At 40.5% G+C, this 16,378-nt stretch overlaps 1 protein-coding gene across 3 annotated transcripts; it reads right to left on the minus strand.

Moving 5' to 3' along the window:
* Positions 1 to 137: 137 nt before the first annotated feature.
* AKT1S1 (AKT1 substrate 1) lies at positions 138 to 15,906 on the minus strand. 3 transcript variants are annotated; one of them, XM_026677486.2, is made up of 5 exons: positions 15,731 to 15,906; positions 14,410 to 14,876; positions 9,751 to 9,828; positions 3,762 to 3,910; positions 138 to 1,083 (listed from the first exon to the last, which is right to left on the minus strand). In XM_026677486.2, the coding sequence occupies exons 2-5, from the start codon at positions 14,873 to 14,875 to the stop codon at positions 940 to 942; spliced, it is 837 nt and encodes a 278-aa protein (XP_026533271.1). In that variant the 5' UTR covers position 14,876; positions 15,731 to 15,906; the 3' UTR covers positions 138 to 939. The 3 variants fall into 3 exon arrangements, with proteins under 3 accessions (XP_026533271.1, XP_026533273.1, XP_026533274.1); XM_026677488.2 differs by having other exon boundaries at positions 15,741 to 15,905; XM_026677489.2 differs by having other exon boundaries at positions 15,831 to 15,889.
* Positions 15,907 to 16,378: the final 472 nt, after the last annotated feature.

Here is a 16,378-nt window from a genome sequence, read left to right on the forward strand (position 1 = left end):
TTAACTTTCTGGAAACATCTCTGTGTGTTTTTTTTTTCTATTTCAATTATCTTTCTCCAATGTGTGCTTCAGAAATCCAGGCAAGACAGCCGATTTCTACCCTAAAAACTCAAAAAAAGACAACACAGCAAAAGGAGCTGGTAAAGACAAACTTTTTATTATTATTGGCTTATAGGCTGGCAGGAAGGAGATAAAAACATCCTCTCTCTCTTCCAATTCACCAATCATCTTTGGACAAAAATAGAGGGTTTGAGCCAGAAACGGCTCTTGAAAATCTGATACAAAAAGTAGGGTGAGTTGTTGTGGGATCAGTCCGAGGCTCTACACACAGCCCCTAGACCCTCTTTCACAACTCACCTGCCACAAGGGCACATTTGCACCAACCTCCCTAAAAGTAAAAAGGGCCCTGAAATTCTACTCCTGGAAATGGGGAGATTTATACAAGTGGGAGAGAAGGAAACGAACAGCAGAGTGGCATAGAACCCAAGCCCAGTTTGTGTGCAAAGGATTTTTTTTAAGACACTTAATTGGGGAGGAAAAAAAAGGGAGACGAACAATTTCCAACAACTTGTTGAAGAAGAAAGATTGATTGGTGTGGCAGAGCTATTTTTGTCAGGGTGTCTCTAGTGTTTCTGTCTTTGTGTGAGTCTGTTTTGTCAAGGTGTGTCAGAAGCCCCTCTCAGAAGGGCTGCTCTAGCTAAGGCAGTGTTTTTCAACTGTGGAAAATTTAAGGTGTGTGCTCCCGGAGTTACCCAGTCAACTGTGCCCATCTGTAGTGTGAAATTGAGGTTGCCCATTTTAAATTAAAGCTTGTGGAAGCAAAGGCCGGAGGGACAGAATTTGAACAGTATGGCTTGAGAGGAGCTCTGAACCCTGTCTACCGATTTTTGGTAGTGGAGGAAAATGGTGCCGAGGCAGCAGGACCAACGGCCAGATCTATTAATATTTCCGATGCAGCTTCTGAAAGTCACTCGTATTCAGGCGTGGCCGAGGCAGGTCTCCAAACATCTCGGTGCCATCTGAAACCCGCAGCACCAGAGCTCTCATGCTGGCGGCAATCTTCTCGAGGTCAGGAGACGAATGCTGCAGAGAGAGAAAATGGGTAACTTGTTTGCTTTTTCTCCCGCATCTCCAAACTTCTTCGACTCCCTCTCTTGTTCCTGCTGTCACTGATCATGAGAAATCATGAGAAACCCACCATGAATCTGACTTCTCTTTCACCATTACGGGTAGCCCACGACTTACAACAGTTCATTTAGTGACCGTTCAAAGTTTCAGTGGGACGTGGGACCATTTTTCACACTTATCACCGTTGCAGCATCCCCCATGGTCACATGGTCAAAATTCAGATACTTGGCAACTAACTCATATTTAAGACGGTTGAGTGTTTCCAGGATTTTGGGATTGCTGGAAGTTACAACCGCATAGAAAAAAGTGACTTATGACTGGTTTTCACACTTATGATTGCAGCACCCCAAGGTCACATGAACAAAATTTGGTTGCTAGACAACAGGCATGTATATTTAAGATAGGTATGTGTGTGTGTGTGATCTGATTGCCAGCTGTGACCTCAGCTGTCTGGGGAAAGTTTGGATTGTTTTAACAACCATGCGATTCACTTAACAACTGCAGCGATTTGCGTAACCATGGCAAAAAAGGTTGTGAAATTGGATGTGAGTTATTGCCTTGCTTAGCGATGGGAATTCTGGTCTTAAATGTGATCATGTGTCACGGACTGCCTATATGCCATTTTCCATTACCTGCTTGGAAGGATGAAAGCTTTAACGTGTTTAAGGAACTACAGGCCACTTCTAATTTATCTCCAGAAACTGGTTTGAAGCCCTTTTTGTAAACTCTTATCTTCCGAAGTGTTTATCTAACTGTAAGATCTCCCTTTTCATCATTATACCTGTCTAAGTGCTTTATGGGTAAACGATGTAGGGATCAGTTGAGAAAGAACAAATAAAGCCAAAAGTCTCAACTGAACTAGGCACAATTAAAAGGCCAAGACAGTGGAGAAAGATCAGCGTTCCTTCCAAACTGAAGAATGGACTTCAACTCCCAGAATTCTCAGAAATGGCTATGCTAGCTGTGAAATTCTTAAGACTCCTTCTTAGAATAACAGAGTTGGAAGGGACCTTGGAGGACTTCTAGCCCACCCCCCTGCTTAGGCAGGAACTCCCACACCACTTCAGGCAAATGGTTATACAACATCTTCTTAAAAACGTCCAGTGTTGGAGCATCCACAGCTTCTGGAGGCAAGTTGTTCCACTGATTAATTGTTCTAACTCTCAGGAAATTTCTCCTTAGTTCTAAGTTGCTTATCCTTGATTAGTTCCCACCCATTGCTTCTTGTGCTTTGGAGAATAGCTTGACATATGGATATCAACTTCAAATTCCATATGTCTGAAAACTGCCAAGATTGGAAAACTTTGCATTAGGCTGTCGCGTTGCTATACATTTGCTATTCTAAACTACAAATGAATTGTGAAAAATAAGAGAGTTTGATGGAGCCCAATGCTCTGCTCAGTCCAGGAACCCAAGTTAAAGCATGGCTGACAAAATTGCTTCCTGACTTTTCTTTAAACTTTACCTAGTTCAGGGATCCCACAACCTCTTTGGGTATTGGCTTGAGCTGTTTTGACTGTTAGAAAGTCTTCTACACAATTCAGTCTGACTGTTTTGATCTGCCTTCCTGTAACTTGAGAGCATTTTCCTGTGTTCCATCCTCTGGGAGATGAAGAACAGATTTTTAATCTTTTTTCTGTAAGGCATTCTTTCGGGTTCTAGCACAAATTATACAATGTTCCCCCAGTTTTTATCCAAAGATGTAATTCAGTCCCCGAGCAACTTCCTTTGATGTGTTGCAAATTCCTAGTCTTCCTTAAAACGTGGAACCCAGAACTGCAAAATATACTGACGATTTTTAAACACAAGACTGCATCAAAATCGTACAATTTTTCACTTTTAAAAAACAAGGGGATTTGTACCCCCAAAAAGAGCATAACGTGTATTTTTTCAAGATCACAATCACTTCCAAAAAATGAGGGGAATCCCTTCTTGATGGCATCGCCCCCATCTCTTCTCATGCTGAAAAGACCAGCAGGGAAGTTGAGTCTCTGGTTGGGAAAATGATGCTTAAAAACCGTTAAAGAGTCTAATTCAGGCTCCCCCCACTTTGTTCTCTAATCTTTCTGTCTGCAGACCGAGAGGGGCTCAGCCACAACAATCTCCCCCTCAAAGGATTTTATTACAGGTAGCCCTTGGCTTATGACCACAATTGGGACCAGAATTTCCACCGCTAAGCAAAGTGATGGTGAAATGAATTGTGCCTGATTTATGACCCCCCCCCCGCCACAGTTGTCAAGCAAATCTCTTCAGTTAAGTGAAACATGTGGTTGTTAAATAAATCCAGCTTCCTTCATTGATTTTTTTTGTTGGAAGCTGGCTGGGGAAGTGGTAAGTGGTGATCATATGACCCTGGGACACTACAATTGTTGTAAATAAATGCCGGTTTGACAGAATTTGGATCACTAACCATGGGAATGCTGGGGAGATTATAAGTGCAAGGACCAGCTGCAAGTCATATTTTTCAGTGCCGCTGTAGCTCTGAACATTTGCTAAATGAATGGCTATAATTCGAGGACCACCTGTACTTTGTCAGGAAGGCTCCAAGGGCAGCCAAGGAAAAGGAAAGGGTCCCGATAGCTCCCCCCCCCCGAGGATGGCCTCTCAAATTGGACATCCTTACTTTGACCCACCTTACTGTTCTCTTCGTCAGAGGATCGTATCTCTTGGCGTTGTTCTTTAAAGCCCCAGATGGGCACGGAGACAGGGAGGGATTTGGCATACTGATGGCTTGGGGGTGGAGGAGCTGTCTGTCCTGGAGCCTCCTCACTCAGACTCCCATCTGAGAAAAAGTGGGGATTCGGGGTGTGGGGGGGAAAAGCTTAGACCAACTGAGCAACATTTGAAAACAGCGAGCTGTGAGCATCCAAAGCCTGATCAAAAGTAGGATTGGCCTGGTTTAGATTAATCCCTTTGATTTTATTGAATTACAACTTCCAGAATCATTAATCTTTGGCCACATTTGGATGAGACTACCGGGAGTTGCAATTCAACAATATTTAGAGCAGAGGTAGACAACCTCTTAAGGCAAAGGCACACCTGGAATTTTGACAGCATGTGGCAGATGTACTTTCACAGCCCGTCACAAAACACTCATTTACTAGGATGTTCTCTATCATGCCTTGATAAGCTCAAGGGGGATTCCTGCAAATAGATAACAAAGCAGCAGGCATTGTTGTGCAGCATGCTGCCTTCCTTTTTTCTTATGACAAGCCTCTTTCAAAAAGTGGGTAGCAATGGAAGGGTCTAGCAACACACCCATGACTACAAGCTTCCTCAGATACCCCATCTCTCTCAACTTTATCCAAAAGAATTTCCAAGTGTGTACAAGAATTTTTGGCATAGATTGTATCTTCTTGAGGATATTTTTTAATCAAATAATATTTGAAATGCTTCAAATAATATTTGAATGTTTAGACCTGGCCAAGGCTACTCTCATTCAGCACTTCTCCATATTCTGTTTCCTGAAAATCCCAGGAAGCCAGTAGAGCAATTTTTGATTGCTCAGTAGAGCAATTTTTAATCTATAATTTAAAACTTCCTCTCACCCTGCAATAGTGTCAATTCCAAAGAGAATATGGAAGATCTTGAAAAGACAAATGAAATGAAGCAACTCTTGGGGTTTCAAATACCACTATAGTCAATTAATGAAGTTTCCATTTATGGCAGCCACCCTTAATCTGGCATCTTCCAATCATATTGCAACTACAGTTCCCAGAATTCCCAGCTTGTATGGCCAAAGATAGGAAAACCTGATTGATGGTTTGAATACTGTTAAATTGGAGATGGCTGTCATAACGAATTCAAGCTTCTAGCTTTTGAAAACTAAAAATGAAAACTCAAGTGATAATATGCAGTATATACAAAAGTGTCAAATGTATAAACAGCAAGAAGTTATAACCTGTAATATACAAATTGTGGAGAATGACAATATAAAGAAAAAGTTGAGAACAAGCTTTTCCAACAAAGTAAACTGAATCCACTTAACTATGCCTAGCAGTCTCATTAAAGACTAATTAGACCAAGCAATCAAGGGAGCCAACTGGGTAGAGGAGACAAAACTGCACTTATTAGGTGAATCTCTACTTAATTATCCTTCACATTTATATCCTTTCTCCAAGGAACAGACAAAGGAGTTCCCCCTTTCTTTCTCTTCTCTAAACAAATTTGCAAAGTATACCAGACTAGCCAAAGTCATTCAGTGAATGGCTGAACAGGCTTCTTTTTTTGTCCTCTTGGCCACTAAAACTATGCTTGTTACAGTACAGGTAGTTGCAGGATCCAATTGGGGGTCAGTCAACCAAAGAATCAAAGGTTTTGTCTTCAGAGCTTCTGAACTCGTGCTGGAGCCCATCTTCAGGGGACTTCTCCCTACCAAAATGTGTGCTGTTCTGTGTGTGGTAAATATAATGCTTGTTATAAGTGGTTTTTTAGATGTTGATTGGGGTGTGTAGTTGGCTGGCTTTTAAGTCATTAGCTGTTGTTTACTTGTGCTGCCCAGCCCTCGCCTTCTAAGTACTTGATATGCTGGTGGTAAATCAACACTCCTGTTGACAGACAAGAGGCCTGTTTCCCAGGCTTCAATCACTTCCTGGCTGTTTTTGTGCCTGTTTGTCCAACAATCTTAGTAGCTGCAAAATTGAATGTGTCTCCTTGTTCATGGCAATGTGAGGCTTTCAATGAGTTCGGGTCTCCTTGTCTGACTGCTTGCTTGTACTCTCGTAATCTGGTGATTAGCTTCCTCCCAGTTTGTCCTACATAGTCAGAGGGGCAATCCATGCAGAGGATTTGGTAGATTACACTGGAAGTATCGCCCACGTCAAAGCAATCATTGGTCTTTTATCTTGTCCATGGTAGGGAGAGAAAGGAAGAAAAAAAAGTACAAGACCAAACACATGGCATATCCTGCCATACATTAAAAAACATTTAGGAAGCTGTAGAATGCAGCTTCTGAGAGCTGCAAGTGGAAATCACACACTGCCCAGAGGTTGCCATATGAGGACAAATTATGCATTGTAAAGATTGCTTGGAGGTGGGAGATACTTCCAATGTAATCTACAAAATCCCACGCATGTATTGCCCCTCTGACTATGTAGGACGGACTCGGGGGAAGCTAATCACCATACTGCAAAAACATAAGCGAGCCGTCGGACAAGGAGACCCAAACTCACTGGTATCCTTACACTGCCATGAACAAGAAAACACATTCAACTTTGCAGTTACTAAAATTGTTGGATGAGCAGGAACAAAAACAGCCAGGGAAGGGATTGAAGCCTGGAAAACAGGCCCCTTGCCAGTAAATAAGGAGTGTTGATTGACCATCAGCCTATCAAGTACTGGTAGTATGAGCTACAGTAGTGCAGTGGTTAGAGTGCAGTACTGCAGACTACTTCTGCTGACTGCCAGATGCCTGCAATTTGGCAATTCAAATCTCATCAGGCTCAAGGTTGACTCAGCCTTCCAAGGTGGGTAAAATGAGGATCCAGTTTGTTGTGGGCAATATCTGACTCTGTAACCACTTAAGAGAGGGCTGTAAAGCATTGTAAAGTCTTATATAAATCTGCTATTGCTACTGCTACTTAGAAGGCGAGAGCTGAGCAGCACAAACAAATGAAGGCTAATGACTTAAAAGCCAGCCATCAAACACACATAAAAAGCCACTTACAACAGGCACTATTAATACCGCACACAGAAGAACACACATTCTGCTAGAGAGATATTCTCTGAAGATGGGCTCCAGCATGAATCCAAAAGCTCGGAAGACAAAACCTTTGATTCTGGTGACTGACCCAGGTTGGATCCTGCATCATTACCCTGGGACACATATATTTGCTTTAATTTGTGAGTACAGATAGTTCTCTATTTACAATTCATTTACTGTTTGTTCAAAGTTACAATGACACTGAAAAAAATGACTTACGACTGTTTTCACATTTATGACCATTGCAGCCTTCATAGTCACATGATCAAAATTCAGGCACTTGGCAGATGACTCATACTTATGACAGTTGCAGTATCCTGGGATTATGGGATCACCTTTTGTGACCTTCTTACAAGCAAAGTAAAGCCAGATTCACTTAACAACTGCAGTGATTCACTTAATAACTGTGGTAAGAAAGGTCATAAAATGGGAACTTCCGGTTTGAGCTTCTTCGGCGACAGACCGAAACCTCGTCTCTCCGAGGCTTCGATCCGTGCTCGCTGCTGGAGCCCCCCGAGCCGGCTGGTTTTGGGGCTAAGCCACCCCATAGAGGTGGTGAAGAGGCGGGAGACTGCCTGCAGGGTTGAGAAGAGCCGCATCTCTCCTCCCCAACTGGCCATTACTCCCTTTCCCGAAGGCGGTTGTAGCGGTGGTCAAAAATGGCCACCACAAAGAAGAACTCGACCGGAAAAGAATGTGCAGGGGGAAGATAAAAAGAGAAAATTTTGGTTGACCGGGTCAAACAGCAAAAGCAACAAATAAGGTACCCTGGAATTTAAACTTAACAACATTGTTTCCAAAGAAGATTTTGAAGCTGCGAAGGAGAGAGAGAAGGGAAAGGATTAGGTTTTTTTTTCTTCCCTTCCTTATACTGATTGCTAAGAGACTTAAGCAAGAAATTGAAAAAAAATCCACTTTGACATTAATAGGCATCTAAGCTGAAAATAAAAGTCAAAGGGATAATAAAGATTTCTGGACATTTAAAAGTTTTTAAAAGCAGGAAAGGAGAAAAAAAAAGAATAAAAGGGCAGGATCTGGAAAAATGGAGGAGACTGCCTCGAATTAAGGAATGGAACTGTAATTAAAAGGAACTTACAGTGAAATTTTAACAAGATTCTTCAGAGATACATTTTAATTGAAACTTGGTAACAAAATAATAGAACCCCAGGAAGAGAAAGTAGAAAAAAGAAGCAAGTAGAAACAGCCTTGGATTATTTGGTGATTTTTGGTTTTTGCATCTAGATGACTAAAATTAACCGGGTGGTTGTTTAAAAGTTTTTAAAATGGTATCACTCTTAGAAGAACTGAAAACGGAACTTAAAAAATGGAAAGAAGATGCACAAGAAGGGAGAAGTTCTTTTGGCTTCGTGTTTCAATTTTTAGAAATGGAGATCTGGAACTATGAGAAGCAACAAGAAATGCTTGCAGAACAAGAAGATTGGGACAAAGAAGAAGCCATCTTTAATGATCAAATAATTTTAAGTGGGGGAAAAAAGAAAAGGGGGGAAAGAGAGTGAAAGGTATAAGACTAGAAAAAACAACCAAAAAGAAGAACAATTTGAAAGATAAGTGTAATATTAGAAAGCAACAGAAGAGGGGATTACAGATGAGAGAGTTAAACATAGAGAGACGAGGGGGTAAAAAGGGGAGGGAGAAGAAGAGGGGGAAGAAGGCAAGGAAAAGAAGTTGTAAAAACAGAAACAAGAAATGGAGAAACAGAGAAAAGATATAAGGATTGTATCCATAAGCTTGTTTAGAGATAATGGGTGAAAATTTAATTGCAAAAGGGATTCTGCAAAGGTACATAAGATGGCATTGTTATATTACAAATAGAAATAATTTTAGAAAATATGATGATCGATAAAATATTTACTGTAATGTAGTGGGATGTTTGTTAATAAATAAATGAATTAAAATGATTGAGAGAATTAAAAGGGAACATTTTTAATTATTAGTAATGATTTATAAAAATATAAGTGAGAAATATGGAAAAAAAAGAATTAACTATGGAAAGTTTATAAGTGTTCCCAAGGAAGTATGATATTTAATTGAAAAGAAATGTTAAAGATGTTAAGATGTTAATGCATATTAATGATAGAATTGAATTGGAATGTGTGTTTTATTTACATATATATATAATTTTTTCTTTTTAAGAATATAGTCTCTATTTTAAGAATGTACCAAGCAGAACTCGATTTGAAGTTATGTATTATATTGAATGCTATAATCTTAAAGGTATACATTGAAGCTTAAATAAGAGTGTGAATAGATAAAATTAAAGGATATAAAGGTGTCATACTCTAATTGGTAACTACAGGGAAAAATTTGCTTAATAAGAAAAGATAATGTGAAATTGAAACAGGACAGACAAAAGTATAAATATAATGATTTGAATTGAGATGAGATAATTAAAACAAAGTTGAGAAAATTAAAATAGGGGAAAAACTATGTAGAAAATATAAAATGGTAATAAGATATGGAATAGAATATAAAAATGAGCATGAAATTGAGTTTGTATGAAGAAATGATAACCTGGGACCATGCTATTTTCAAAAAAGATGTTTTATTTGTATTTTGTTTTTGTGAAAACCCAAATAAAATTTTCAAAAAAAAAAAAAGGTCATAAAATGGGTCAAAATTCACTTAACAAATATGTCATTTAGCAACAGACATTTTGTGGTTGTAGGTCGAGGACTACCTGTAATTGAACTTCACTGGGCTTGTCAAGAAGATCCTTAACAACGAAAGAGGATTTCATGGAAGAAGCTGAAACCAAAAATTAACAGGTGGTTTGGACTGATTCAGTAGACCTGGATCATTCTGAGAAGGGAGGATTACCTATTCCGCAGGCAGAATAGGGAAAAATGCAAAATGATTAGTTGGGCTCAGTGTTTTCTCTCTTACAATGCTACTCCACTCACCGTCAGTGCTTTCCACATCAGAATCAAAAAAAGGCTCATAATCTTGGCTTGGAGAATCTTCATCCATCACAAACAGACCTAGAAATTGATAGTTATCTTAAAATATAGAATGACAGTGGCTGTCCATACAAGATCCCTCATGACACACCCCGGTCCCTCGACATAAATGTTCATTATCATATCAGGTGAATGGAAATACTGCCTTTCTCATAACATCATTTCTTTTAGAATTAAGCTTTTTGTATCCAAAAATAATACCATCACAGTTGGAAGATATCAACAAGTTTGTATTGCATTCCAAGGTTTTCTAAAGAGAGCACAAGTAATGGTGTTGTGTGTGTGTGTTTGAAACAAAGACCAGTTTGAACCAATCATGCCCAATAGTTTTCAGCAACTGACTTGGAACCTGAAACAAAGCCCACTTCAATGGTTGCTTGAAGGTCCTACCTTTTATTTTGATTTATAAATTTCCTTGAAGGCAAAGACAGAAAGTATACCCCAACCCTCAGGTGAGGCAAGAACAATATGAAATGGAGGAATGGATGGAGAAGGAAAATAAGTACACTGTGAACAAGACGTCTTAATAGCTGAATAGGCCTGCTCTGATTAGTAAATGTGGGTTGAAGTTTACATTATTGCAAATAAATGAATCTGTGGACCTCCCTTTCACACAGACTTCTTTCATGTCAGCAGATAAAAGAAATGCACTTAAAATATGAAAAGCCAATTTTAAAAGGAAGGTATTAACTGGACGACATTAAAGAGAGCCAGGATAATACAATGGCTAAAACAGAAAGTGTTAGGCCATGAGTTCTAGTTCTCCCTTAGGCAGGGAAGTCAGTTAGAAGACTTTGAGTCAATCTTTTCAGCCTAATCTACCTTACAGGATTGTTGTTTGGGGAAAATAGGAGATTGGAGAATTATGCATGCTATAAAAATGTATTTTATAATTATGTGTAAAATAAAGGTGGGATATGTCAAATAATGTTATAGCACATATATTTCGGCTTATACAAGTGGTTCTCGACTTACAACCATCCATTTAGGAACCATTTTACAATGACTATGATAATGATTTATCACTATTGTTGTATGTACACTGAGAGCACTGGAGACAAATTCTTTGTGTGTCTAATCACACTTGGCCAATAAAGAATTCTAAAATTTGAACGGCACTAAAAAACAACTTATGACTTACAATGGTCACAGCATCCCCATAGCCATGTGATCAAAATTTGGGCACTTGGCAACAGGCATTTATGATGCTTGCAGTGTCCTGGGATCATGTTTGCAACTTTCCCAGAGCACTTCTGACAAGCAAAGTCAATTGGAGAAGTTGGATTCATTTAACAACTGTGGCAAAAAGATCATAAATACAGACATGACTCACTTAATAGCCACCTTGCTTAGCAATAGAAATTCTGGTTCCAATTGTAGTCATAAATTGAGGACTATCCATATAACCCTCAATGCAGCTTATAAAGTTATAGCAAAGAATAAAATATGAAAACAATAAAATCAAAAACAATAGTTAAATGGATTAGCAAAAAGATTATTTTTTTATTCACTTAAACTCTAGAAGAAGGGGGGGCAAACAGGCTTCCCTGGAGATAGCATTTCATACATGACATATACATGCATACTAATATTCTCAGGCAATAAATGTTTCTGTTCCTTCTCTGAACTTTGGCTGTCATGAATTGCTCCACGGTTACTTGCTGAACAACCAGAATCAGAATAGTTTGAAGGAGGAATGCAATATTTTGGGATGTTAGGCTTTGCACAACTAATGACCTATTTTTCAAGCAAATCGAAATATACTGTCGATCAGTGCGATTGTTAGACCTAATTCTAGAGAGACTGTGGTTTCATCCCTCAGTCACAAATCTTGTTTAAATTAGTTATTGCCTTTTAGTCTATCTCAAAGAGGCGTGATAAGATAACAACAGTGACTGCGGTAGATTGTTTTAACAGAGACTGCATTTTAACAGAGACTGCGGTAGATTGTTTTTTAAACAACTTATGTTTGGTCTCAAGCACTCCTAATGCCACATGCCTCTGTTTGAATATTAAGGTCAACAAAAGAGCCCTTCTTAAAGACATCCCTCTGGCCTTATTTTCTGAGCTCCATTTGTTGGGCTTCTATCTTATTTCCAAACTGTAAAATGCATTTCAAGGAAAATCACACTCCTGCTCTTTCCACTTTTATGAAAGGAATCCAGAACTTTCCCTTCAGATTTTTCAATTTCAACTTTCTTAATAATTCCTGTAATTGTTTTATGTTAACGTGTTCTGGCCTTTTGAGTGCTTTATGGGAGGATATGTAAAATGTAAAGCAGGACAAATGGTAGAAGGAAACCAAATTGGCCTGAAAGGAGGACGGAATAAAACCATGCCCATCCAGCACATCTGCAGGTCCTCCACTGCTGGCACTGCTAAGAGCATTCAGGCCAACTGACGAAGACTGAAATCTGGCTGCAGCCTGCAGGAAATTAACTGTGCTCCACAAGATAGATTCAGTGACTCAAAATGGAGACATGGGACAATGTACTTTGCAAGCTGCAGACCAACAAGCCTCTTCACACAAGCCAACAATCTTGGCTAGTATCAAATGGATTCTCCTAAACCGGGAAGCTAAAAATCATCTTTCTAAGTTCTTCAGGCTTCACTTGGGACAGTTGTGTGCATTGAACGACAGCAAGAGAGGCTAAAGGTTCAGAGGGCAAAGTACAAAGAAACACCCAACATATAGCCACTTGATGCAGTAGCTAAGACTAGAAGCCCTCAAAGTATTCCATCTTCTTTTTCAGCTGTGCACTCACAACTGGCTTCTACTCCAATCTCGTTCCGTAGAATGAGTGAAATGCCTTTAAGAATTCTGAGAATTCTCAAATTAAGCTACATGAAATGGTTCTCAGCACCTGAAAAAGTGGTATCTAAATGTAATTTATTACAACTATAAAACTGATACCAATTATTGGGACTATATAAATTCACATACTTGAAATAGCCGTGCTGTATTTTTTAAAATACAAAACTAATTTGAAATATTAAACTTCCATATATCAACCTATCAATGAGATATTCAGCTGAGGCTTGGCTCTGAGCTGCAGCAGATAAATATTGGGCCTTTTTGGCAGAAGATCTCCGATTATGGAACACTCATTCATCTAGTTTCATTTTGTTCCCAAAATGAAATTGCTCTCCATTTTTATTAAAAAATTGCTTTTTCAGGGGACCTTTAAACGATATTATTTCATTTTTTCCCCTTTCAAGCTCTGACAATTGATTATTCTGCTTCCCATTGGTTTATTAGCTATAATAAAATTACCCTGTTAATTTTTTTTTGCTTATAGATTTGCAAGTCCTTTTTAACAGAAAAATAAAATATGAAGGCCAAAAAGGAGGGAGAGAGATGAATACAAGGGATTATGCATAATCGTGTATTCACTTCATTCTCAAACTGCTACCCACTGTTCTGTCAAACCTAATACCTTAAGATATGCCTTCTCACTTCAGCAGAGGCAAGTTTTGTCACAACTGTAATGATAGAAAAGGAAAAGTGCTACTAGTACACAGTTAGTGTGTATCCTGCTAAAGAATGTGATGCGAAGCTAGTGCCTTCAGGCATGTTACTAAGCCTTAACCCAATGTGGCTTTTCTTATACAAGTCTACACTGTTTGTTCTAAAACTATGTTTAAGCAAGTCAAAGTTTGGTGCAATGTATGAATCAGGTTACTTTTCTTAACAGATCCAGTTAAAATACAGGTAGTTTTCAACGTGCAGCAGTTCATTTAGTGACCGTTAAAAGTTACAATGGCACTGAAAAATGTGACATATTACCATTTTTCATTGTTACCACCTTTGCAGCATCCCCATGATCATGCTATCAAAATTCAGATGCTTGGCCACTGGTTCATATTTAAGATTGTTGCTGTTTCCCAAGGTCATGTGATCACTTTTTGTGACCTTCTGACAAGCAAAGTCAATGGGGAAACAAGATTCACTTACCAATCAGGTTACTAATTTAACAATTGCAGTGATTCACTTAACAATTGTGGCATGTAAGGTTGTAAAATGGGACAAAACTCACTTAAATGTCTCATTTAACAGAACATTTTGGGCTCAATTATGGTTGTAAGTTGAGAACTACCTGTATCGTTCACTACACTCTTTTAATATTTATTGTGGACCTACTTTCAGGCATCTGGTGGTTGGATTTTAACACCCCGGGGTCTTCTATCCAGATGCTGGCTCGCAGGTCCTGGGAGTTAAAGTCTGACACATCTGGAGAATAACTGACTGGGATTTGTTATAGAACTTTTTAAAAAAAGCAGTGCATATCAACAGCCATAGGTCTCTCTCTCTCTCTCTACCTTTTTGCCTGGGGTGTCAAACTGGTGGCCCATGGGCAGGATGTGTCTCGTGCAGGCCAGACCTACTCTAGCCCCGCGAATGGGAAAAACATTGTGAAAAGTGATGTGGTGGCATGCTCTATGCTGTAATTTCCACAGTATTGTCCAAGCCTGGCTTTTCAAGTAAAGCTTTGGGGTAAGCAGCCCACTGGGTTGATATTTGACATATATTTATTGCAGACTACTTGAAATTATTTATAGAAAAACAAGCTATAAATGCCAACTTGTTGTGCAGAGACCTACCAGTAGTGTCACTAGGAGGTTCTCTTCCACTGGGTTGTTCCAGTTCAGTCAATGTATTTCTGTCACCTTCATCATCTTCATCTTCACGTTCTTGGCTTCCCGAAGCCTGAGGCAGACCTCCTTGGAAGGCTGGTGTCCTGTGTGGGGCAGATTCATCTGGAGCATAAGTAGGAGGGTAACTTTGGGAATAGGATCCTTGTGGGGGAGGTGGATGAGGGTTTGAGGGAGGGCGGGCAGCATAGGTAAAAGCAGTGGTTTTATGAACCACTGCAATATCTTCGAGGTAGCTTTGAACGGCATCTGCTAGAGCCCCACTCCCATGCTGCGTATAGCTGTAGTTGCCAGGAGGTGGTGCCTGGAAAGCAGTGAGCAAAACAATTTCGTTGCCTGTTTTACGCCGGTATTGTTCTGCTGCAGCCACCAAGGCTACCCAATTTTCTTTATGATTATCTGCCATATCTGTCATCCTGCAGTCAAACAAAACAAGGAGATTAAACGATTGCACAGTGGAACTCATTCATAGTTAAAAAAACGAGCCGATGAAAATAATATTCACAGGAAGAAAACAAACACCTGTTTCTAAGCGACACAAATACCGCACTGCAACAGGCATTCCAAATTCACAAAGACAGCTTCTGCTGCCTATGGTTGTTTTTGCCCAGTTAAAAAGCAAACTACTTTTAGTCAATTTGCCTAACCAATTAATCAGCTGTATGTCACAGCCCAGGTTTGCCCTGGGGCACTTTTATGAGACCAGGAATGCATAGAAGGCCAAGAAACCTGGACTGCCTCAGAGAGGGAATTCAGCTTAGCAACGTAACCAGGGCCTGGATTCAGAATACCTGGAGCAGGAGTTAAAAAGAAAAAGTTAAGAAGCCGCCATGAACAGCCTGTATGAGAAGCAAGAGAAACCACAGCACACCTGGAAGAGCCAAAGAAGCGGGACCCCTCTGGCTTCTTTCAAGAGCTTGCAAGAGGCAAGCAAGCAAGCAAGCAAGCAAGCAAACCACGATTGTGTGCAGAGCAGAAAGTGGGGTTCAAACAATCAAGACCGCTCTGGAAAAGAGCATGCACAGGATGTGGGGTAAAGAGGGGGCTATGCAGGGAGGAAAGCCCCCTTTTCCAACGGGGCAGAGCTAAAAAGGGCACAAAAGCAAGTGATAAAGCCCTGGGATAAAAACAAGGGGGTGGACACATACCGACAGACAGCACTGTGAGGAAGAAGGGAGCCCCCCCGGCACAAATCTTTCCTTTCTCTCCCCAGCCCCCCCGAGCAGGGCTCCGAAAGGAAGCGGCGGGAGGGGAGGGTGACGCATATTACCTTCTCCTACCTCTTCTTTTTTCCCCCCTCGCTTAAGCACCGGAGACCCGTTCCCTCCCAGCCCCCTTGGGGGTCAGCAGCCGGAATCCTGACCTCTCACCTTTAACCCTTCCCAGGACACTTATGCCGCCCCCTCCTCCTCTTCTAAACAACAATCGCCCCCTCCCCACCCCCCAAGGCTCCGCCCCCTCCTCCTCCTTTTCTAAACAACAACCGCCACCTCCCCCTCCCCACCCCCAAGGCTCCGCCTCCTCCGACCGCCCTCATAAGATATGAGACCAGCGCCCACACGCTGCCCTTTTCAAAGATGGAGGGCGTGGAACAAAGGAGGGCGTGTGGGGGAAGCAGGAAAGGAGTTGAGAACGCCGATTAGCCTTCTTATGCCCGACCCAAAGATGGCACCGGAAGGGGAGCTTTTCCTCGTACGCATGCGTGTGGTTGTTTATGAAACCCAGTTCACATTAAATATTAAATTCATTTATTTATTTAATTTTATATTTTAAGGGCTATCAAAATCCGAATGGCGGCGAAGAGATACCGATAATTCTAGAGAGGGCATATTATAAGAGAGAGAGAAAGCTACATGTTACTGTGAATTTAGTAGGAAAACCGCCGAACTTTGTATAAGCAGGAGGCGAGAGAGGGACT

The sequence above is a fragment of the Notechis scutatus genome, chromosome Z (assembly GCF_049901735.1).
Source record: "Notechis scutatus isolate UNSWTSFEM ecotype Mainland chromosome Z, rNotScu1.2, whole genome shotgun sequence".
NCBI classification, from domain to species: Eukaryota; Metazoa; Chordata; class Lepidosauria; order Squamata; family Elapidae; genus Notechis; species Notechis scutatus.

Bases quoted from the DNA above. Each gene is read 5' to 3' on its own strand.
- AKT1S1 (XM_026677486.2), bottom strand. From the start codon at position 14,875: ATGACAGATATGGCAGATAATCATAAAGAAAATTGGGTAGCCTTGGTG. The intron at 3,911-9,750 runs GTGAGTGGAGTA...ACTTTTTCTCAG, and splicing joins TGATGTGGAAAGCACTGACG to ATGGGAGTCTGAGTGAGGAG. The intron at 1,084-3,761 runs GTGGGTCAAAGT...CTCTCTCTGCAG, and splicing joins CTGACGAAGAGAACAGTAAG to CATTCGTCTCCTGACCTCGA.